Genomic DNA, 20,467 nt, shown 5'->3' on the forward strand with positions numbered 1-20,467 from the left:
AAATGAGGACATAGGCAACCTGCAAACACTGGGCCCTTCACAGTTTGGCTTTGGAATGTTATGTCTATTAAATCTGTTGGACTTTTTTGAGAGGGTCACCAAAGTACTGGATGAAGGCAAGACTGTGCACACTTACCTCGACCTGGCCAAGACTTTTGATACAATACTCTACTCAGGCATTATAGACAATCTCACTAATTTAGGTATAAATCCTTTTATCATCCACTGGATAGCCAACTGGCTCACTGACAGGACCCCAAGAGGTCAAGAGGCCAGTCACTAATGGAGTCCCCCCCCCCAAGGTTTGGGACTGGGCCCGCTCCTTTTTGACATCTGTTTCTCTGAAATGGATGCAAATGCTGAAGGCTTATGGCTGATTACGTTTGCAGATGATTGCAAGCAGGGGTTATCAATTCCCCTGCATACACTAGCATTCTTCAAGAAGGTTGATCTCTGACTAATAAATGGTGCCAAAGCCATGGTCTTAAACTCCATGCTAAGAAATGCATAACTGTACCCTTTGGGAAATCAACCATCCGGGCTAATTACCATGTTGGTAATACACCCCAAAGAGTCGACTCAGTGGTCAGGGACCCGGGTACGCATGTAGACAGTAGCCTTACCTTCAATCACCACATGGCCATAGTGGTGAGGAAAGCCTTTTATGTTGTGCAACTTATAAGTAAGGGCATGACACCTAGGTCCAAAGAGGTTTTTATCCCACTGTACTCTGTCCTTATTAGACCAGTCAGAGTACAATGCTTCCTTTGCTACATAACTGACCAGGCATATGCAACTACATCAACCTCAAAAGTTCCTTACCAAAAGGATACAAGGTGTAACAAACTTGTCTTATGCAGAGTGCCTTAAAGCCCTTTCTCTCTACTCAGTCTTCTATATATTGCTAAAAGGTGATCTATGCCTGGCTTACAAGGCATCCACAAGCTTCACAATTACGAATCTCCTACATATTCATGAGTCAAAGAGAACCAGAAATACAAGGTCTAGGGACCTGAATTTTGTTTGTGACAAAAAGAATATGCTGGAGAGAGAGATGTGTCCTAAAGACTGCCCAACCACACTAAGCTGAGTTTGTCTATTATCCACTTTAAGCACAACCTTGACAATTGGATGGGGTATAGGAAATTTACACTGGGCCTGTCACCCATGTCCCTTATGGACAGATATGTTATAAATGCCTGGCTCTCAGTGTCCTATTTGGATGCAGGACAGCATTATTCCTTCAGAAAAACCTGGCCTGTCTTAGAAACCCCCCTTGGGTTTTTACCTTAGTAACAGTCTGTGAATCAGTGAACCCAACTGCTGACCAGTTAAGAAGTCTCCAGTATTAGATGTGCATATCCACTAAATTTGTATTCAGTGCTGCAGGCCTACAGAACTGCATCAATAAGTGAGCCAGTGTGCATAATACCTGCATATTCTGATCTCTAGCTCATTCAACAAGAATTCTCGTATAGTTTTTAATCCAGATCAGTTCTGTAAAGTGGCAGCTTAAATGCAATTTTAGCAGAAAATATTAACAGTCCTAACCATAAGCCCTCCACCTCTGACTTCAAGGATGTCTCCTTATTTTCGTACAGTGTTCTGGAAACATATACAACCTGCACTTATGTTTAGTTTCCTAACTTCCATGCCCCTTCTTTCCATGTATGAATATACATTACAGCCCAAGCATCACCTCTGCTGCTCTATTCAGGATTGTCCCAATTTCTGTTAATGATGTTCCAGTGATATGATTGTTAGAACTTAATAAAGTACTCCACTATAAGAGTCATCAGTGATCATTGCAATCATATCATAGTCTTTTCTTTTGTTTAGCATGCTCCTTGCCATTTGCATTGGAATTTGACTGTACAGTGTACTGTCTTTACACAGACTGTTTTGTCACATTCAAGTCATGAAATATAACTCATGCCTCTATATGGTGTGGTAGTGCCAGAATTTCTGCACATCTTATAACTACTCACTACCATGATTTCTGTAGCTCCGGTCTATAATCCTGTATTTTTTTAGCTCTAAATAACACACATTCTTAGTTTTCCTTTTACATACAGGCACATGTTAAGATTAGCACAGCAAACAAAATATTGTGCCAGAAAACTTCTGTATGCGGGCTTACTGCACCAGTAATGATTGAAAGATTTAATATATGAAAATGTTCTACTGAGAATGTGCCCTTAAAATAAGTCTACATAATATCAAGACCTTGGTCTAAACCATCAACATAAAGAGAATAGTTAAATCACTACTGCTAGAGAAAAACAGCTTTAGCAAGCAAAGCCAAGACGTTTTTATGAGGCTCTGACTACATACCTGATAGTTCATAATCCTGTATCACAGTTAAGCTGTTGAATCATATCCATCTTCTAAGATAATATTTTGGAACAGTGATAAATTAATTCTGAGTACACAGAACATACAGACCTTAACATTCCTGAACTGGCAAGTCTCACTAAGAGTACATTATATATTGCAAACCTTCAATTTACAATGAATACAGACAAACTTCTAAACAGAAAGAACACAAGCAAACTATTAAAAAAATGGCTGCTATGATTTTTGCATCAAAAACATTTTAACATTCTGGGATGAGTACAAATTCTTACCTCCACAACGAGATGCAACTTCAGAATTATCAACCTTTTCATCTCTTAGGCTGTCTTTAGTACAGGGTCTGTGAAATGCAGTTGATTTTGCTAAGGTCCTAACAATTTGTGATTCAGTAGAATTTACTGCTGATGGTGGAGTATTTTCATTTCTGTGCTTCAGAGATGATTCACTAGTATTTTTATCAAATGCAAAACTTTTATATGCAGATGTTGAAAATGATGGTGTGGAAAATGTTGCAAACAAAGAACAGTTCTGAAAAGATGGATGCACAGAAGATATTGGTGAAGTGTTGTTTCCAGTGGTAGTTCCTGTGCTGATTTTCGTTTCTAGCACTGGTGTTGAAAAACTGCTTACAGTGAGTTTCAAACAGTTTTGCTGCTTCTCTGAGCTCTCTAATGCAGGCTCAGCCTCGACTGGCATTGAATCATCACATTCCAAAGGTTCATTACCAGAATCAGTCAGTGAAAACCCAAGGTCAAAGTTAACAGAAAACAGATCACAAGAATAATCATAATCATCTTCGGTTTTACTTGGACTTGGTAATTCTTTTTCGTCGTTGTTAGACACTTGTACATAGCTGTTCTCATTTATTTCATTACACACCAAAACAGCCAATTTTTTATCACCCACCACACTATTTTCAGAAAATGACCATTTTTCACAGTACTGCAGAGGTTCTTCTGAACTTTTCTGCATGTCAGGCCCATGGCAGTCCAAAAGAACATTTTTACATTCAGAAGGGTTTGGTAGATCCAAGTCAAAAGAGATTTCATTTTCAAACAAGTCAAGGCTTTGATCAGAGTCAACTTTTTCACATGGGAGATTCACACACTGCCCATCTTTTGTAAAATATTGTTTGGGGATGGTTTGTGGATGCAGAGAAGAGACTTGTAAATTCTGTTTCCAAGCTGCTTGTCTCTGCTCACATTCTTCTAGTTCCTCTTCACTACCATCAAACACATCTTCCCAGTTTGGGCTTAAAACCATTTTTTCATCACGGATCTCTAAACCATGTAACTGTTCAACTTGTACAATCAATGATTTCTGTTCCTGTGCTACGGAAACTGATTCTACATTTTTTTCTAATATGCTATCAGTGGACTTTTGTTTATTCTGTGCAGGCATTTTGTTATAAAACAAGTCTGTCTCACTCTGATCTTTAATGCACAACTCTGCTTCATCTAAGACAGTGAGCGTTTCAAATGGAGGTGGGGACTTTGCCAAAAACTCCTTTACATGTGTCAAAACTGTTTTTATGTTGGGTGAAAAAATGTTTGTACTTAAGTCAGGAGACTGTACAGTAGACAAATGCAGCATTCCATTACTTACAGGTGGATAAAATATGCTACCGGTATCAAATTTAGCTTCATCATTGAAACTATTGTATCCAGAGTCTGGTTTCATGAAATAACTTGAAGATCTTCTGTTTAGCTGTAAGGTTTCTCCTGCATCTTGCTCTTGATTTTTTAATACTGTGTTTTCTTTAGTCTTAGTTGTACTATAATTTAATTCTGCCCTCACTGAAAGTAAACCTCCTGTTGTACTTTTCATATTGTCAGGCATAAACATTTCTTTATCAACTGACCTGGCATTATAAACATCCTTATTATCAGAGTGTTGATCTACTTCTGTATACTGAGTTTCTTCATTATTGTAATGGAGTTCTGAAAAAGGAGCATCTTTACTGGGCACCACAGTGTAAAGAGTTTTGTTACATTTTAAGGTGTGTGGATCATCTTGACCTTCAATGATCTCTAGTGCTTCCAAAGATAATCTGGAATATCCCAGTTTGCCCTTAGGTTTTACTGGTTTAAACAAAGCAATATCTTCTTCATCGGACTCGGAAATGAATGTCTTGGTAATGCGTTCTGTAATATGTTTTGACTCAGAACTTTTGAGCTGCTTTGAAGGCACAGATTTGTGACTATGCAGAGATTTATTCTCTGAAGCATTAGATGAATTTTCAATATCTTCTCTCTGCAAGAAAGCCATCATCTCCAAATCATAGCTGCAGTTATCCTGTAAAAATTAAATACCAATAAAATGCTCATTACATAGCAACATCAAACATCTACAAAGCTTAGTTGATAATAATGTAAATGTATAGCACTGTTTTGAGACTTTAAAGAAACAAGTAGTGTTACTTAGTGACCAAACATAGATTTAAATCATGGCTGACATACATAATAGCTTGCTCAACTTGTATCAGAAACTCCACAGTAAACCTGACAGCAAAGGTGCAAATTGCAATGCTTAAGTTTAATTTCAACAACCATAAACTGCAGCTATAATAAATCACTTATTCATGCTAATGATCTAATGTGTCTTCCCCAGTTAATTCAAAAATCAAATGAATAAAATGTAAAAAAAAAAAAATATCTTGTATGTCCAGTGGAACGACATGGAGAAATAAATAAATAGCTATTCAGCAAGAAAAAATGTACAAACATTTAAAAGGATAGACTGGATGGTTTTCTTACAATAATGGCATGTGGAACACAAGAGTATGGATGCCTAATGACTGAGCTTCATTTTATTTAAATTTTCTTTATTAACTTAACTTCTTGTCAGAGCAGACCTGCTAGCATCAGTGTGTGTATGTGTGTGTGTGTGTGTGTGTCCCTTTTCAAAGATGCAAGGGTACAACATACCTCTCAACCTGAAAACATCAAAAATCTGGACTAGGCCCATGAAAAATAAGTACAAATCTGTATAGTGATTAACCTAACATTTGCATACACAATTATTTAACCTCACCCACTCCAATGGAATTGTGGGATACCAACGTTCAAATGCAAACTGAAGAAAAGACAACCAAAATATGGCACCAGAGTCCTCCTGCAGCCATTCCAATGTCCCACTACCTGGCTATTTTGCCCCATTTACCATAAACACTAATGTATGCATACTGCTTTACTTCTACAATAATTATTTGGATTTTATTTTTACATTTTATAGCACAATGCACAAACACTAATAGACATCTCTGCTAAACAAAGCAATACTGTCTGACAATGAAAACAGACTTGGCATTAAAACTTCTCTGCCCTTGAAACTCACATTCATTGAAACACATACACACACCATATTAAATACCACCCAGAGACCTTGTTGGCAGTAGCCGATTTCCTGTTCTCCAAATCTCTACTGAGGAAAGGCAATGGCAGGCTTTCCAAGAATGTCTTGCCTTATCCCTGCCCCAGAGTGAAGTGAGCAGGCCTTTTGTACCTGGGCTAATTAAACCTAAGTTTCCTTGGTCAAAGTCAAAGCTTCTTCCCTGTATGGAAGAGAACCAAAAATATTCAATATTATTGTGATAAATATGGCAAAGCCTGTCTGATTTATTTAATGCAATTCACCATATGAAGTTTTTTTCCTACATTAATACTACATATCTCAAACAGGAACGATGTTTTTGATTTCAGTCTGCATGGTTTATCATGCTGTATTATATACATTGTACTTCCTTCCTTTGACTTGTTTTAGTTACTGTATTTTAATTTAAGAAATGGGTAAATAACTGAGCTACTTGACAGATTCTGTGTAAATGTTAATCCTGTCCAGGTGTTTTAAATAAACATTCTAGAGTGGGAATAAATTATTAATATAACTATTTCATTTGTTACACATACGTTATGATAACATCATTATATTCCCGAGTGCCTACCACATATTCTAATAATGAAAATCTTTTACATGGACTTAAAGGAAGGATGCAGAGCTTTTAAATTTATTTATACAGGGTCTTCACAATGTAATTATTCTTATAAACAGGGTGGCAAAGATTGTACTTACAGCTAAACCAAAATGCCTTTAGCATAAAATTTAGTTGTCAAGAAGAAATAATACATTTTTCACGTCTATATCATATCATACGATGTAAACAGCGAACGCTATTTCATCGTACTGATAATATCGAAACAAAATATCAAACGGAACAGCTATTTTGCCATTTCAACAGTATCAGATTGACTAAATAGCATTCGCTTTTTGGTCCATTCGATACTGTCATATAGACCCCATTTTTCAGTAGATGCCAGATATTTAAATAATTACAAAAGAGCAAACCCCTGACAGTTTTATCAGCACGTTCCTTTTTTTGAAGCGACAGATTCTGAAATGTAACATTGTAAAATATATCTTAAACAGTAGCTGTATTAAGTGACAGAGCTGCCCATTCAGTGGTATAATACATGCCCCTGGGCATAAAATGCATCATATACCTTTTCTATGAGGAGTAAGTGTGAGCTTTGACAAAATACGCAGAAATGAAAATCTAAATAAACAACACTTCTATCTACACTGAATGCATTATTATTCATTTTTATAAACTTATCTTTCCTGTCTATATTCTGATGGCAGGTTTCTGTATGACTAAGAATAAGACTCTGAAACTGCATGTTTAATTCAGTTTAGCTCCTCATAAGTAGAGCTGATTATTTGACAAAATATTTCTGTCATGCAAACGCTGCTAGTGAGCAATGTATATTTTGCAAGTTTATTTTGGTGAGACTAATCACAATGACTTTTTATAACTTAACTATTCAACTAAAATATGCATGAAGTAAATGATGCATTTGCATTAGATCCACAAAATGCCTGAAATGTCCGCAGGAGGTGGACATAACAGTGAACGAGTATCAGTATATGTGTGTACACACCTCTCTCTCTCACACACACACACACACACACACACACACACACACACACACTTTTTCTGTTCATGCTGCTGCTCAAAAGTGGAATACAAGACATTTCCCTACCTGCTTGCAAGTATACCTTTGTAGCCAGAAAATAATCGCACGCAGAAATAATTTCATTTGCAGCCAGAAAGTTTCCACTCGCATTTGAACAAGGCAGCGAGCTGAGCTGAATTCCGAAAAGGCTGGTAGCCTAGCCGGAAATGCGTAAATGTGTGCATGTGAGCCGGGCATATATGATTAAATAATTGTGTGTATATGATTTAATATATAATTAAAACTGTTTCCTCCATACTCATATCATAGTAGGGTTTAGGCACCCTAATCTTTATCCTTGCTCTTCCTGGATTTCCTTCATAAAGTTGCATAAATTACTAAATAGGTGAACAAAACTAACACAAAGATGTATTATTATTATAACTATATGGAGTATTGCTATCTGACGACCTCTTACTAATATGAAAAATAAGAAAGTATACCTCTTTCTGACCATCTGCCAAGATTTTAAAAGTTTGAGTTTAATGCAAAAAGAAGTATAACATATGGGATAACATCCACAAACTAAACAGCAAAGGCACTAAATACTGACTAAGAAATCCAAACAAAGGTGCCAAAGGACCAAGGAAGCACTTTAGGTAACTCCACTAAAAGTTTATTCAAATATTCCACTTAAAAACGTAAAAAGTACTAAAATAAATTAACGCTCTTATAACATCAACTGTAAAATACGCGTTTTCGTCCTTACACATAGGACTTCATCAGATAAATGCTTTTAGCTCACATTTGCACTTATATAACTTAGTTTAATGATGTAATTAGTAAAAAACCAATAGAACAACTTCAATTAATTCAAAATGACAAATCAGTATGGGATAACATACCCACCGAGTAGATACATTAGAACATGCATGCTAAATATTTCATCAAACTTGCAGGGAAATGAAGGACACGCAACCATATAGTACAGCTGAGGCTTAACTCCTTACCTGGAGGTGTGTTGATTGGTACCATTTGGAGCCCCAGAGCTTTGTATAACCGGGCTAGCTCCCCGAGACTGTTCTCATATGGGAAGGCCAATTCGACTGCTTGAAAACCAGCTACAGCAGCAGCTCTCATATGGTCAGGAATACCAGGAACTTCCTGGAACAGCCATGATAAATTTGCAGAAAACCGGAGGGGTAACATAATATAACAAACACCAAAACAAACTACAGTACAAAGTATAGCAACCCAGCCACAAGTTAATCCTCTTTCTCTTGGCTTCAAGGGCCACTGGGCGTGTCCTCTGCAGTTATGTGATTGGAAAGTACAATTTGGAGGTGTTAACTACGCTACAACTACAGACCAATAAACGCATAAATTGAACAACTATTAAAAAATATAGACAGCCGGGTTCAGAACACAGCACAGAGCCTGTCAAATATCTTACATGTTGATTGGTTTAGGAAAGGGTTTCTAGGAAGATAGATGGTGTTTGAAGTTGAACGTTTTATTATGTAGAATTTTTTTAAGGGTTACTTTCTCACATGGTAGTATAGTGTTAATGTGTAAGTGAAGGTGTAAAACTTGTGGTCTGTAAGTCAAAGATAATCATCAATAATGTAAAGTGTTAGGTGAGCCCCTGAGCTCAATTTCGACAGGGTGGTACTGGTATCCCCGACAGAGCTGATGTCATTGCGCATGTGATGACGTCAGCTCCAAAAGTGAAAAAAAAAAATACTGAAAAAAAGATAAACAACTGGAAAAACTGGAAATGAAGGGGTGCCACTCAGGAATCGTGGCACCCCATTATTTGGACCCCAAAACTCTATAAAAACTGAATAATTCTGTACGGTTGGGAGGTATGGGGTACAACAATGTTAAAGAATTTCTTAAGAATCCCATAAAATGAAAACTTGAGCTGACAAATGAAAAAGGAATAACTCTTTTACTATGCTACGCTAACCTTAATAGTAAATAAACAGTCTTAGAAATGAGAAACAATCCTTTAGAAGTCTTCACTGGAAGCCAAGACAGAACAAAACAATGTAAAAACTGAAATCTTACTTTATGATGCAATATTTTGCTCATTTAAGTAAATATTTAAATATATGCTCACTTTCAATATGTCTGTATCACATACTTGTTGAAATATGCAATTTTACTAATTAAAATAACTGATAACTGCGTTCCTATGCAGAATCTTTCTGAAATTGCAACTTACACTTTAGCTCTCAAAGTACTCTACCCTTTCTTTCACATTATCTCCTCAAAAGTAAAAGAAAAAAGTGACTGCCTTTTTTGCCATTTATTTTTTTTTTTCTTATTCATTCCAGCTAGCCATCATAGGATCTTAGGTATTTACTAAGCTAACAACCACAAGGGGCTTTTTAAGCCTAGACATGCATCCCAAATCTTTGACAAGTTCGGGTACCCAAGATAAGTGGAAGCAAAGGCTTGAGAGGGGAAACATGTACAAGCAGGGGCCTGGGAGATGAACCATTTGCAGGCTGCCTGTGCCCTTTAGAGATATAGGTGCCAAACTAGGGATGAATTTCCTGTTCCCCATCCAAATATCCAAGTTATACCTGAACTGAGTTAGGGAGGAACTCTGCTTCACAAGGATGGGGAGCCTGTTTCAGAGAAGGGGTAGTCTCTGGGCTACATACCTGTCTCTCCAGCAGGTCTTATTTATATCACAGGCAAGGTAAGTCTTTAAAATGGGTAATTCTGGTGCTGATTGTTTTGCAGGTATGCAGGAGGTCCATCAAAGTGCGAGTTTGACAATGCCTTGCACTCCAGACACAGATATCACCTCAACAACATGTAGGAAACAGAATACACGGATAGGGCCTTGAGGCAGTCTGCACAGGACATGTTACTTATGCGCTGTATTCTTTTAGAGGAACCTCTGTGGACATTCCAATTGCTGGATATGCCTGGTTAGGTACATAGCAAAGGGGCATTGTACTCAATGATAGGGCTGATGAATGCTGAATACAGTGGAACAATGACTTCCTTGGAACTAGATGCAATACACCTTTGTTTAAAAGTTGAACAACACAGAATGATTTTCTCAATACCTTTACACACATGGTGGTCAAAGGCTACATTATTGTCTGTGTGTGTCCCAAAAGTCCATTACTGGGTCAACTCTTAGGGGCGTGTTGTCAATATGATAGTTACCAGGGGTGGATTGACTTCCCAAAGGATACTATTATGCATTTCTTGGCATTTAGTTTTAGCCCATGGCTCTGACACTAGTTGTTTGTTTGGGTCAGTCCTGAAGAACATTTATCTCAATGAGGGATTCAATGACAGCTCCTAATTTGCAATCATCTGCAAATTTAGTCAGCCAGAGGTCACTGACATTGGCCTTGACCTTTAGAGAAGTCAATGCCAAAAAGGAGCAGTCCCAGGACCAATCACTGAGGGACTCCACTTGTGACTGGCCTGTTTGTAGAGTTGGACTACCCAAATCTAACTTCTTGGGTCCTGTCTGTGAGCCAGCTGGCTATCTACCGGGTGGCATAAGGGTTTGTACCTAACCTCAAGTTTGCCTACAATGCTTGAGTGAGGGATAGTGTTTAATGCCTTGTCCAGGTCAAGGTAGGCAGTGTGAACCATTTTGCCCTCATCCATTGCTTTAGTGACATTCTCAAAGTCCACCAAGTTCAGCAAGCATAACCTGCCCTTGATGAAACCAAATTGGGTTAAATCCAGTATCTGGAAGTTTCCGCTGTCACTACTGAGCATTTCCATGATAATTCTTTCCATGGCTTTGCATAAGAGACTAGTGAAACTTATGTGTCTGTAGTTTCCAGGGTCCGCAGATGGCCCACCTTTATGCAGATGGATGACTGTTGCTGCTCACCATTCATGAGGCACAAAGCCTGTTTGGAGGCTACAGTTAAATAGCAATTCCAGATGACCTGGTAAGTCATGTTTCATGTTATTAAGAAGGCATCCTTGGATGCTGTCTGGGTGCACTGATGCAGTGTTCTTGGCCTTACAGAGAGCATTTAGAACTTGTTCCCTAGTGATAGCGGGGGGAGTTATATTTGATAGCATTTTCTTTGGAAGGTTGAGGTGGAGACAGGGGTAAAATTGGAGCTGAATTTGTCGGCTAGTAGGTTTGCTAGATGATCTTGCTCATTATAAGTGGTTCCATTTACAATGAGCTCTCCACACAACTGTGTATTGCCTTTGAGGCTGTGGACATGACTAAAGAATGCTTTGTGGTTTTCCTTGGGCTGGGAGGCCAAATTTATCTTATATTTGGCTTTGGTAGACTTTATTTGTCCTCTGCGTTGTTTGTTTAGTTTGATGAGAGTGCTTTTATCCTGGTGAGCGCTGCACCTCTTAATTTTTGCCATGATCTTCTTCGTCCTGTTATACAGCCTACTGATGTTGTGATTCCACCAGGGAGGCTTGTTTTTTGAGTTAGTTCTGTACTTCTTCCTGGTGAGTACAGCTACCTCTATGCAGCTATTAACATGCTTGTATAGGATTTCTGTGAACAGTTCTGTGTAGGCAGCAGTGTTCTCAGAGTTTATGGGGGCTTGAAATTTTTCCAGGTTATCACTTAATAGTAGGAAGTTAGTCTTAGAGTAGTTCCTGAATATTCTAGGGTTAGCTGGAGTTCCAGGTTTGATTTTTACTTCAAAGGAGACCATTCTATGGTCTGACCTTACCAAAGAAGACATTACACTAGGGGTGATGCAGCACTCTCTCATATTAGTGAGGACCAGATCCAGTATGGCTGTACCCCTTGTTAGTGTACTGATAATCTGGTCCAGGGAGTTTGTATTTACAAAATCCAGGAATCTCTGTGCCTATACATTTGGTGTCATACATGATTTCCAGTCAATAGTGGAGTAATTAAAGTTGCCCATGAATATGGTATTGGGGTGGATGGCGAGGGTTTCCAATAAATTTAAATACATGGTACAGATTTTCTGGGTCATAGAGGGGGACCTACAGCTTGCAAGGAAGTGGTAGCAGATTTTATCTATGGTGAATATGAATGTGGAGAAGCTCAAGTGCATTGTCCTGTTTGACCAGCCTTGAGGTATATTTATTTTTGATGTAAATCAAGATACCTTCACCTTTAATCTCTGACTGTGTAGTAGCTGGTCTCTGTGGAAGGCGTTATAACCTTGCACTTTTGGTGTGTTCTCAATGGCTTTAAACAATGTCTCAGTGACCACACAGACATCAGTATTCTCTAGGGTGAAGAGAGCTTCTAGGAAGTGGAGTTTTTTTGTTTTGTTTAGACACCTAGCACTGAGCAGTTAACACTTTTAGATTTTCTTGGTTTTGATTTCCTATGTTGGAAATACTTTTAGCTTGGCAATGCCTAAAAAAGCCAATATGGGGGAGGACAATGTTTTAGCTAATACTCAAAAGCCTAGAGGGGAGAGGTGCAGACCATCCTTGACAAAGCAGCATGGTCTGTTGACCACCTCCTTCCTTGCTGACAAATATTGCATCCCCTTAGAATGACACAAGAAATTAAGCCAATTATGAAAGTCAGTCATCTTTTGCTCATATTATGACATCATCCTTGAAGAAGGTAAAATGTTGCTCATTGCTAGGCTCATACCAGCCTGCAACACACATTATGACAGCTCCACTATGTCTCTCCTCAGATACTCTAGGGAGGTATGCCTCAGGTCATTTACACCCACATGGACTATGACTGACTCATACTGGTACCTTTGTTCCAATGACCCAAATGTGTGTGTAATATGTGTGGACCTTGGCCTCTGATAAGCAAATGACCATGACTTTCTCCTTACTCAGCCTTGTGAGAGGGACATCGGTGTGTCTCATAATGGAGTCTCCAATGACTGGAATGTTGGATTCTGGGGTGGTTTACCTTATAGGCTTAGAAGTACAGGCTCCAAGAGATGTGGCTGTATGTGTTGATATGGGTGCTGTTTTGAAGGAATGCATTTGGGGTTGTTAATGGTGCTTGTTATGTGTACTTCATCTAGGAGGTCTTTGGGGTTTAGGAAGATTAAACTTAAGTATCTCAGCATATATGGGTCTATGCGTCTGCTTTGGATTGTGTCTAATGGGTGCAGCGTGTGTACTACTGACAACATTATTGACATTAGGAGTGCTTTTATGTGAGTGTTTTTCTCCTGTGATAATGTGTAAATACATCTATCACACACCATATCAGTTTGTCTGAGAATTAACTCATTGTCAGTAAACATGAGGACATTTCAACTGTGCCTCAGGATGCCCATACATATCAAGCTGGTAATGAAGATAGTGTGAAATTTCATATCCATGGCAACAGACCTTTTTTATTGATTAGGCAATCCTCCCAGTAAATGGAGGGTCTCCAGCTCAACAGCAGCAGTTGACCAGAGGGAGGCATCATCCATGGCAGCCACAGAGGAGTTTCTGACTTTGCCTGCATCTCTCCCTTTGCAAGGCACTGAAGCAAGAAGTACTCTTCTCCCAATGGCCTGAGGATCTGGCACCACCCCCAGAGGACTTTCTGTGTTTAAAGACTGAACACCAAATGTCCACAAGCCATCAAACAGCAAGGCTTTCCCACCTCCCAAACACATGATCCTGGATGCAGCCTACAAAGGCAATGCTGATTTAGGCCTAACCTTCCACTTGTGGCTGATATGGGTACTCATGTCCTTGGGAGGAAGTACAACTCCTTTCCCCTTACACATGTGTGGTCCCACTCACATGCTGATTAAGGGTGATCAACATTGGCTTGGTAGTGCCAAGCCCATGTCAGAAGGCTCTCACTGCCTTTCCTGCACTTGCAAAATTTTTCTTGCAGCAGACCAGAGCTGTCAAAATTCCTCCTCCCTGGATAAGTGAATCAACATAGGCCAGCCACTCCCATGCTTCCTCACTGGCTCCTCTAGCATCTGAGCTGCTATTTGTATTTGGACCGCCTAGGATACAGCCAGTGATTTATGCCTCTGTCAATGAACCTTTACTGACCTCATTTTTCCTCTGGCTTTAAGGTAATATATGTTATGCTATTAGGAAAGTTAAAATACAGCTGAAAATCATGCAAACGAACAAGACTTCAGCAAATGCTGTTCAACTGAAAGTGTCTAAACTGAAGGGGTAAAAAGAAGAAAAATCTCATCAGGGTGGAAAGCTTCAACACTCCACATGGCAGGCCATCTTGCACTTGCCATATACTTAAAAATACTAGTTCAGAAGTCAATACATCACAAAGTTTGACTCCCCAGGTGTGAAAGGCAGATTTTGTGAAAGGCAGATTTTTATATTATAAAGGTTGGTGGTCGTTATCAAACCACCAAAATGACGAGACATTCTCTGAAGCACATAAAAAAAGAAAAACAGTTGAATATTATTTTCCAGATTAGTGGCAGCAACATCTGTAACTAGCACAAATTTAAATAGTCTGGCTTTATTTAGCATATTTTTATTCACACTAAGAGAAAATATATGAGAATTAAGTAATGACTCAAAAACATATTTCTTGAATGTAATACAACAAATACATGGCTGGCAAAAACAATAATCAGAAATTACCAGCACCTCTTTCAGTATTATAACATTGTATGAGAAAGTACATGCTATACAACGCATACTTAAAATTACAACAGATGTGTATGGGGAGGGAGAAGGGAGAAAGAATATATATCACAATCTGCTTAGCTCATGTTTTCAGTTCTTAGAAACAAAAGCACATACTCAGCAAGAATGGTCAGTAAATACCTAATTCGAATTAGGAGAATTAAATAGTGCTTTGGAATGGCAAAATTATTCAGTCAAACAGCAAATGTACACAACAATACATGAATAAATGTCGAAGATAAATATACCAGTCACAACCTACCAACCAGCTAAGAGAGATGTCAAAGCTGCAGAATCAGCACTTGTATTTCTTCATAACAAAACACAAACAGACAAGGTTTGCTTACAATGTATGAACCTGTGTCAGTTTTACTTTTTAATTAATGAACATATTTAATTTTATTTTAAATTATAGTTTTATTGGTATCTACTAATTAAACATTACAGCTTCCTTCTTATTTTCAACGGTGTGATACAACAAAGTTGCACTATCTATTCAGAAATATTCCAGCCCGTTTCTTCCACTCATGCTCTGCCCCATATTATACAACATACCTTGCATTGTATCTTTATTCCCCCCATGTAAAAAGGAAAAGTGGATATCTTCATACTAGTATCTTTTTTCACAACCCTTACAGCTTAATTCCTTATTTCACTCTTTATTGCCTCTTCCATAGGTACCGTTTAAAGTTCTATCACTTTCCATAGACAAGCTGCTATCATAACCTACCACCTATTTATCTATGATGCGTCCTCCAATTTCTATCAAATACTCTCTCTCATCCAGCTAAACAGACAAACTTTATCTACTATATTGCTCTAAGACAGTATGTGATGTAGTAGCCTCTCATAACCTCCGAGAATATACCACTCAACGTTTTAGTGCAAAAAAGCAGAACAAAATAACCTGGGGGAAATGGCTCAAAATAGGGATAGATGTTAAATACTGCTCTCAAAAAATTCAGAGCAACCGGTTATGCATTAGCATGCATTTTCTGAAGGATATGAAGTCTGGAACTCAAATTTCTGTCATTATTTAGTGACTTCAGTCCTCAATGATTTTCTGGAAAACCAGAAATCCTTGATGAACAGAACAAAAATATGAGGCAAAAATCTGAACTTCTGTGAAGATTTGGACAGTTGAGAGGTATGTCCCACAATGCTCCTTCCTTTAACATTCTTCTTTCCCCAATTACTTTATACAAAATCTTAATTTATTAGCTAATGCCAGGGTAATTTTACATGTAAACTTTAGTCAGTATTTCATCTTTCATGTACCCTATAGATGCTTCATTTTTCTATACTCACTTCACTTTATTCAATCTTGTTAGGTGCCCCTGCTACATCTTCCACGTAAATACTTTTCTAGTCATTAAAGCACAATAAGCACTATTGATACTCCATTACATATTTCAGAAATTATGATCTGGTAACCATCATCAAACTATCTTTTCCACAACACATTATCAAAAGTGCCAAACAACTCAACCATCATCTTTAAAAGTTCATTCCACCCAACACTCTTTTTTTTTACACTTTGTTCACTATATTTCCATTCATGCTCTGCCCCTCCAAATCCAGCTTTGTATCTAACCAGCTATTCTTATCCAGCTTTAATTTTCATCTTGTTATTCAAACTTGGGGGGGGGGGGCAATATCTATTTTCTTAATTATCTGCAGTGAACAAACAACAGCTAATTTAATAAACTTTAAGGCCAGGCAATAATCATTACATAAATTAACTTCAGTCCTTTCTACATAAAACTCATCTTTCTTTCAAGTAACAAGCTTTTTTTCTTTACTTTACCTAAACACAGACTATTTTACTACTACTTGCCATATGTTATACTAAAAGCGTCAAAATGGAAGCTCTTCATTTTCATGAATGATAAAAGCAACATTTCTACTGAGTTCACAGGTTCTTATGAAGCTTACGGCCAAGGAGACCATCAAGAAAGCTCAGTCACATCACCCAGTACTGGCGAGAGAATAACAATGTCCTCCATTAAGCAAACTTTCACCACATATCCCCAATGAACGTTTGCAATCATCCATCCTTTCAGCCAGACTGGTTTTAAAGTTAACAAGGAACATATTCATGGCAAATTGTAATAGTTTCAGCAAAGTAACATTAATCACCACACCCTCAAAAATAAGACATATGATCACAATCAAGAGTCATTTTCATTTTATATTTCAAATAATTACTTCTTTCTTTACAATTTTCATTTCAAGCACAATATTTAAGTTCCCCAATGTAATGCATACACTGTGAGGCATGTGGTTAAATGTCATTAGCATAACCTGTGATCAAAAGAAAATTAACAAGACATTAAAATAAAAGCCTCCATAATGTTCCTAATTTTCAAGATAATCTCTTCTTATTACATAATTTTCATCATTAGCTCAGTATGTTACCCATACTGCACCATGGAATTACCGAATAGAGAAAACTATAAAAAAACTATAAGACAAGAAGTATCAGTGTTAGAAGAGGGAACAGATCAACAAAAATACTTACAAAGATAGATGCAACAAAAGCAATGAGCAGTATTTGAATAGACCATGATCTATCATACACTATTGCAAAATAATAAACTAAAGATATCAGCACAGGCAGAAAAAACTATATGCAGATAAATACAAAGGGTAAGTACAAAATAAGCAATTAATTGATGACCCAAAAAAGTTTTATAGAGAATTGGGAAACAAAGCAAAATGAACAGAACCACCACTAAAAAATAAGAAACAGACACATTTTGGAGAAGTGTCTGTGAAGATCCTGTGGAACATAATAAAGATGCTCAATGGAAAGAAGAAGCAAAAGAAACAGAAAGAAGTTCAACTGTACAGGATATGAAATGGGATGAAGTAAAAGCCAGAGAAATTGAAACAAAATTAAGAAAAGCTCCTAAGTGGAAACCCCCAGGCCCAGATGCAGTACCTAACTTCTAGCTAAAAGAATTACTATCCGTACACTAAGATTTAGTCCCGAATTAGAACTACTTATATGTGCATCAAGAATAGATACCAATCTGGTTAACAACAGGAAAATGATGCTCCTCCTCAAGAATGAACCTGCAAGCTATCCTAAAAACTAAAGGCAATTAACTTGCCTTCTGACTATGTATAAACTATACACTGGAATTGATGCCGATAGAGTTTATAGTCATTATAAGAAAACTCAGTCATGACAACAGAATAAAAGGGTAACTAAAGAAAATCACATGGAATAAAAGATCATCTGTTGTTAAATAAAGTCATAATGGAGAATTATAAAAAGGGGAGGAATCTAAGTATGGCATGGATAGATTACAAAAAAGCATTTGACAGCATCCCACATTAATGGATACAGGAGTGTAAGATATACCCTATGTCGATCAATTACACTACAGGGACCATGAAACAGTGGCAGACCACCTTATTTGCTGACCTCATCAGATCCAAAGAGAATGAAAGTTTTGAAACATGAAGAGAACAAGTCTAAGTTGACTTCCTTGGTTAGGTTAGCAGAAGCTTATCGGAATCAAGCGGGAATGGAAACCAAACCAGAAGTAGATATACATCAACAGCAACTTAGTCTGCCAAAAAAAAAAAAAAAAGATTTCTGGGAAGAAATAGCCAGGGAATTGTTATGGCTAAGCTTGTATAGGCCCTATGGCCAATAGCCTAGTACCAACCTATGAACCTATAAAGCAAAGGATCAGATGAGAAGGCAAGAAATGTGGAATAGGCATAAATGTAGTTGCAAGTACAGAAAACCCCTGGAACAACCTCATGGATCTAATGCAGGAATAGTTAAGGAAGAAAGGTTAATATTGGTGGCCCAGGACAGCAGACTAAGTACATGATGGTTCATAAAGTCCATTCAGCATGTGGAAGAAAAAGACAAATGCAGGTGATGTAAAGCATAACAAGAAACAGGTTGCACATCCTGTTTGCTGGGTGTGATATACTAATGACAAAGGGCCTGTACACTGAAAGGCATAATAATTTGGCAAGGTTGTTGAATTGGGGATTGTGCAAACATTACAATACTAAAGTTTACATTACATGGGATCACACATTACCAACAGTTTAAAAAATAGTTGCTAGAAAACTAGATATAGTAGTCCATGAAAAGAAGAGAAAAATAGCACTAATCATCGAAATTGCTACGTCTAGTGATTAGTGTTGTCTTATGTACAGAGACATAAAATACCAGGATTTGCAGGCAGAAAGGAGGATAATGTGGAAGAAAGATACCCAGACAGTTCCAACAGTAGTAGGAGCAATTGGTCTCAAAAAAGAATTTACAAACTTATTTAGATATGCTACTGACATGTAACTCCATAAGAATTGCGAAAGGAGTCAATTCTGGGCACGTTGCAAGTGCTACGAAGAGCACTTCTAGCTAACATCAAAGACTAAAACAATACTAATTTCATGAACTTTAATCATACTTTGACTTAGGAATGTGGTCCATTCCCTTCATGGTGTTAGAAACCCAAAATACTTTGGGAAATTAAACCGAGTGACACCATATTCCTGCACATATAAAAGATAAACTTCTACAAATGCTATTCTAACCCACTTTCAAAATAATGGAACATCAAAAAATCTACTTTTTCCCTTTTTCAGAGCATTTAAAACACAACTATTCACTTTTAACTAAGAAAGCACATCTGTAAATCTATGCACATGGCTAAACCCAGTAGCTATGTTTTATCATCAACTGAAGTCACCATTCTGAATAAAGGGTTAACATTTGTCCCCGGTTTTTTTGTTGCTGAAGACTCATTTGCACAAGATGTTGTATCTTTTTGTAGACTGCTTAATTTAAGAATGTTTTTTGGATGCACTAATAATGATTTTGGATTTTCAGACAAATTTATTTACCATAAATCACAATTCACTCCACCCATGCACCCTGTTGTCCTACAGTTCCAGAACAATATTCTCAAAGATCTGCATTATGCCAGGTCAGTATCCAGTATCAAACCTAATAATATTTCCATACCTGAACAAAAGGCAATCATAGATCTACAAAATAATCATGATATTATGATCATCTCAGCAGACAAAGGGGGTGCTGTTGTGGTCCTAGATTGGCAATATTATGATCAGGAAGCAATGAGACAATTATCTGATGAAAAATATTATGCCAAAATGGCTATTAATCCTACACCTAGATTTCAAAATGAAATTGAAGAATTTTTGTCCCATGCAAAGGATGCTTCCATTATTGACAATGATACTATGCACCAACTTTTAGTTAGTGATTCTTTGAATCAATGCATTTACTTTTTGCCAAAGGTACACAAGGACCCCATACACCCACCGGGCAGACCAATTGTATCAGGCAGGGGATATATTACAGAGCCCTTATCCCTTTTTTTGACTAACAAACTTAAGCCACTACTTCTTTCCATCCACTCAAGATTACGAGATACTACCAACTTCTTACAAATCATTTCTGATGCACAACTTGAGCCTGATTGGCGTATGTGTACTTTTGATGTAAGTGCACTATATACCAATATTCCTCACTCTGGTGGCTTAGAAGCTCTGTCTTACTGGCTTAACAC

General features: G+C 37.6%; 1 protein-coding gene across 2 annotated transcripts in view; it reads right to left on the bottom strand.

The window, feature by feature from the left end:
• The window catches only part of FANCM (FA complementation group M), a 2,552,324-nt gene that overhangs the window by 644,630 nt on the left and 1,887,227 nt on the right, over window positions 1-20,467 (bottom strand). For both annotated transcript variants that reach the window (XM_044074265.1, XM_044074264.1), the window contains exon 14: window positions 2,628-4,650. In XM_044074265.1, coding sequence (XP_043930200.1) covers window positions 2,628-4,650 — 2,023 coding nt within the window. The remainder of the gene's footprint in view (window positions 1-2,627; window positions 4,651-20,467) is intronic.

The sequence above is a fragment of the Protopterus annectens genome, chromosome 6.part0, assembly GCF_019279795.1.
Source record: "Protopterus annectens isolate FY-2018-M chromosome 6.part0, PAN1.0, whole genome shotgun sequence".
NCBI lineage: Eukaryota > Metazoa > Chordata > Ceratodontiformes > Protopteridae > Protopterus > Protopterus annectens.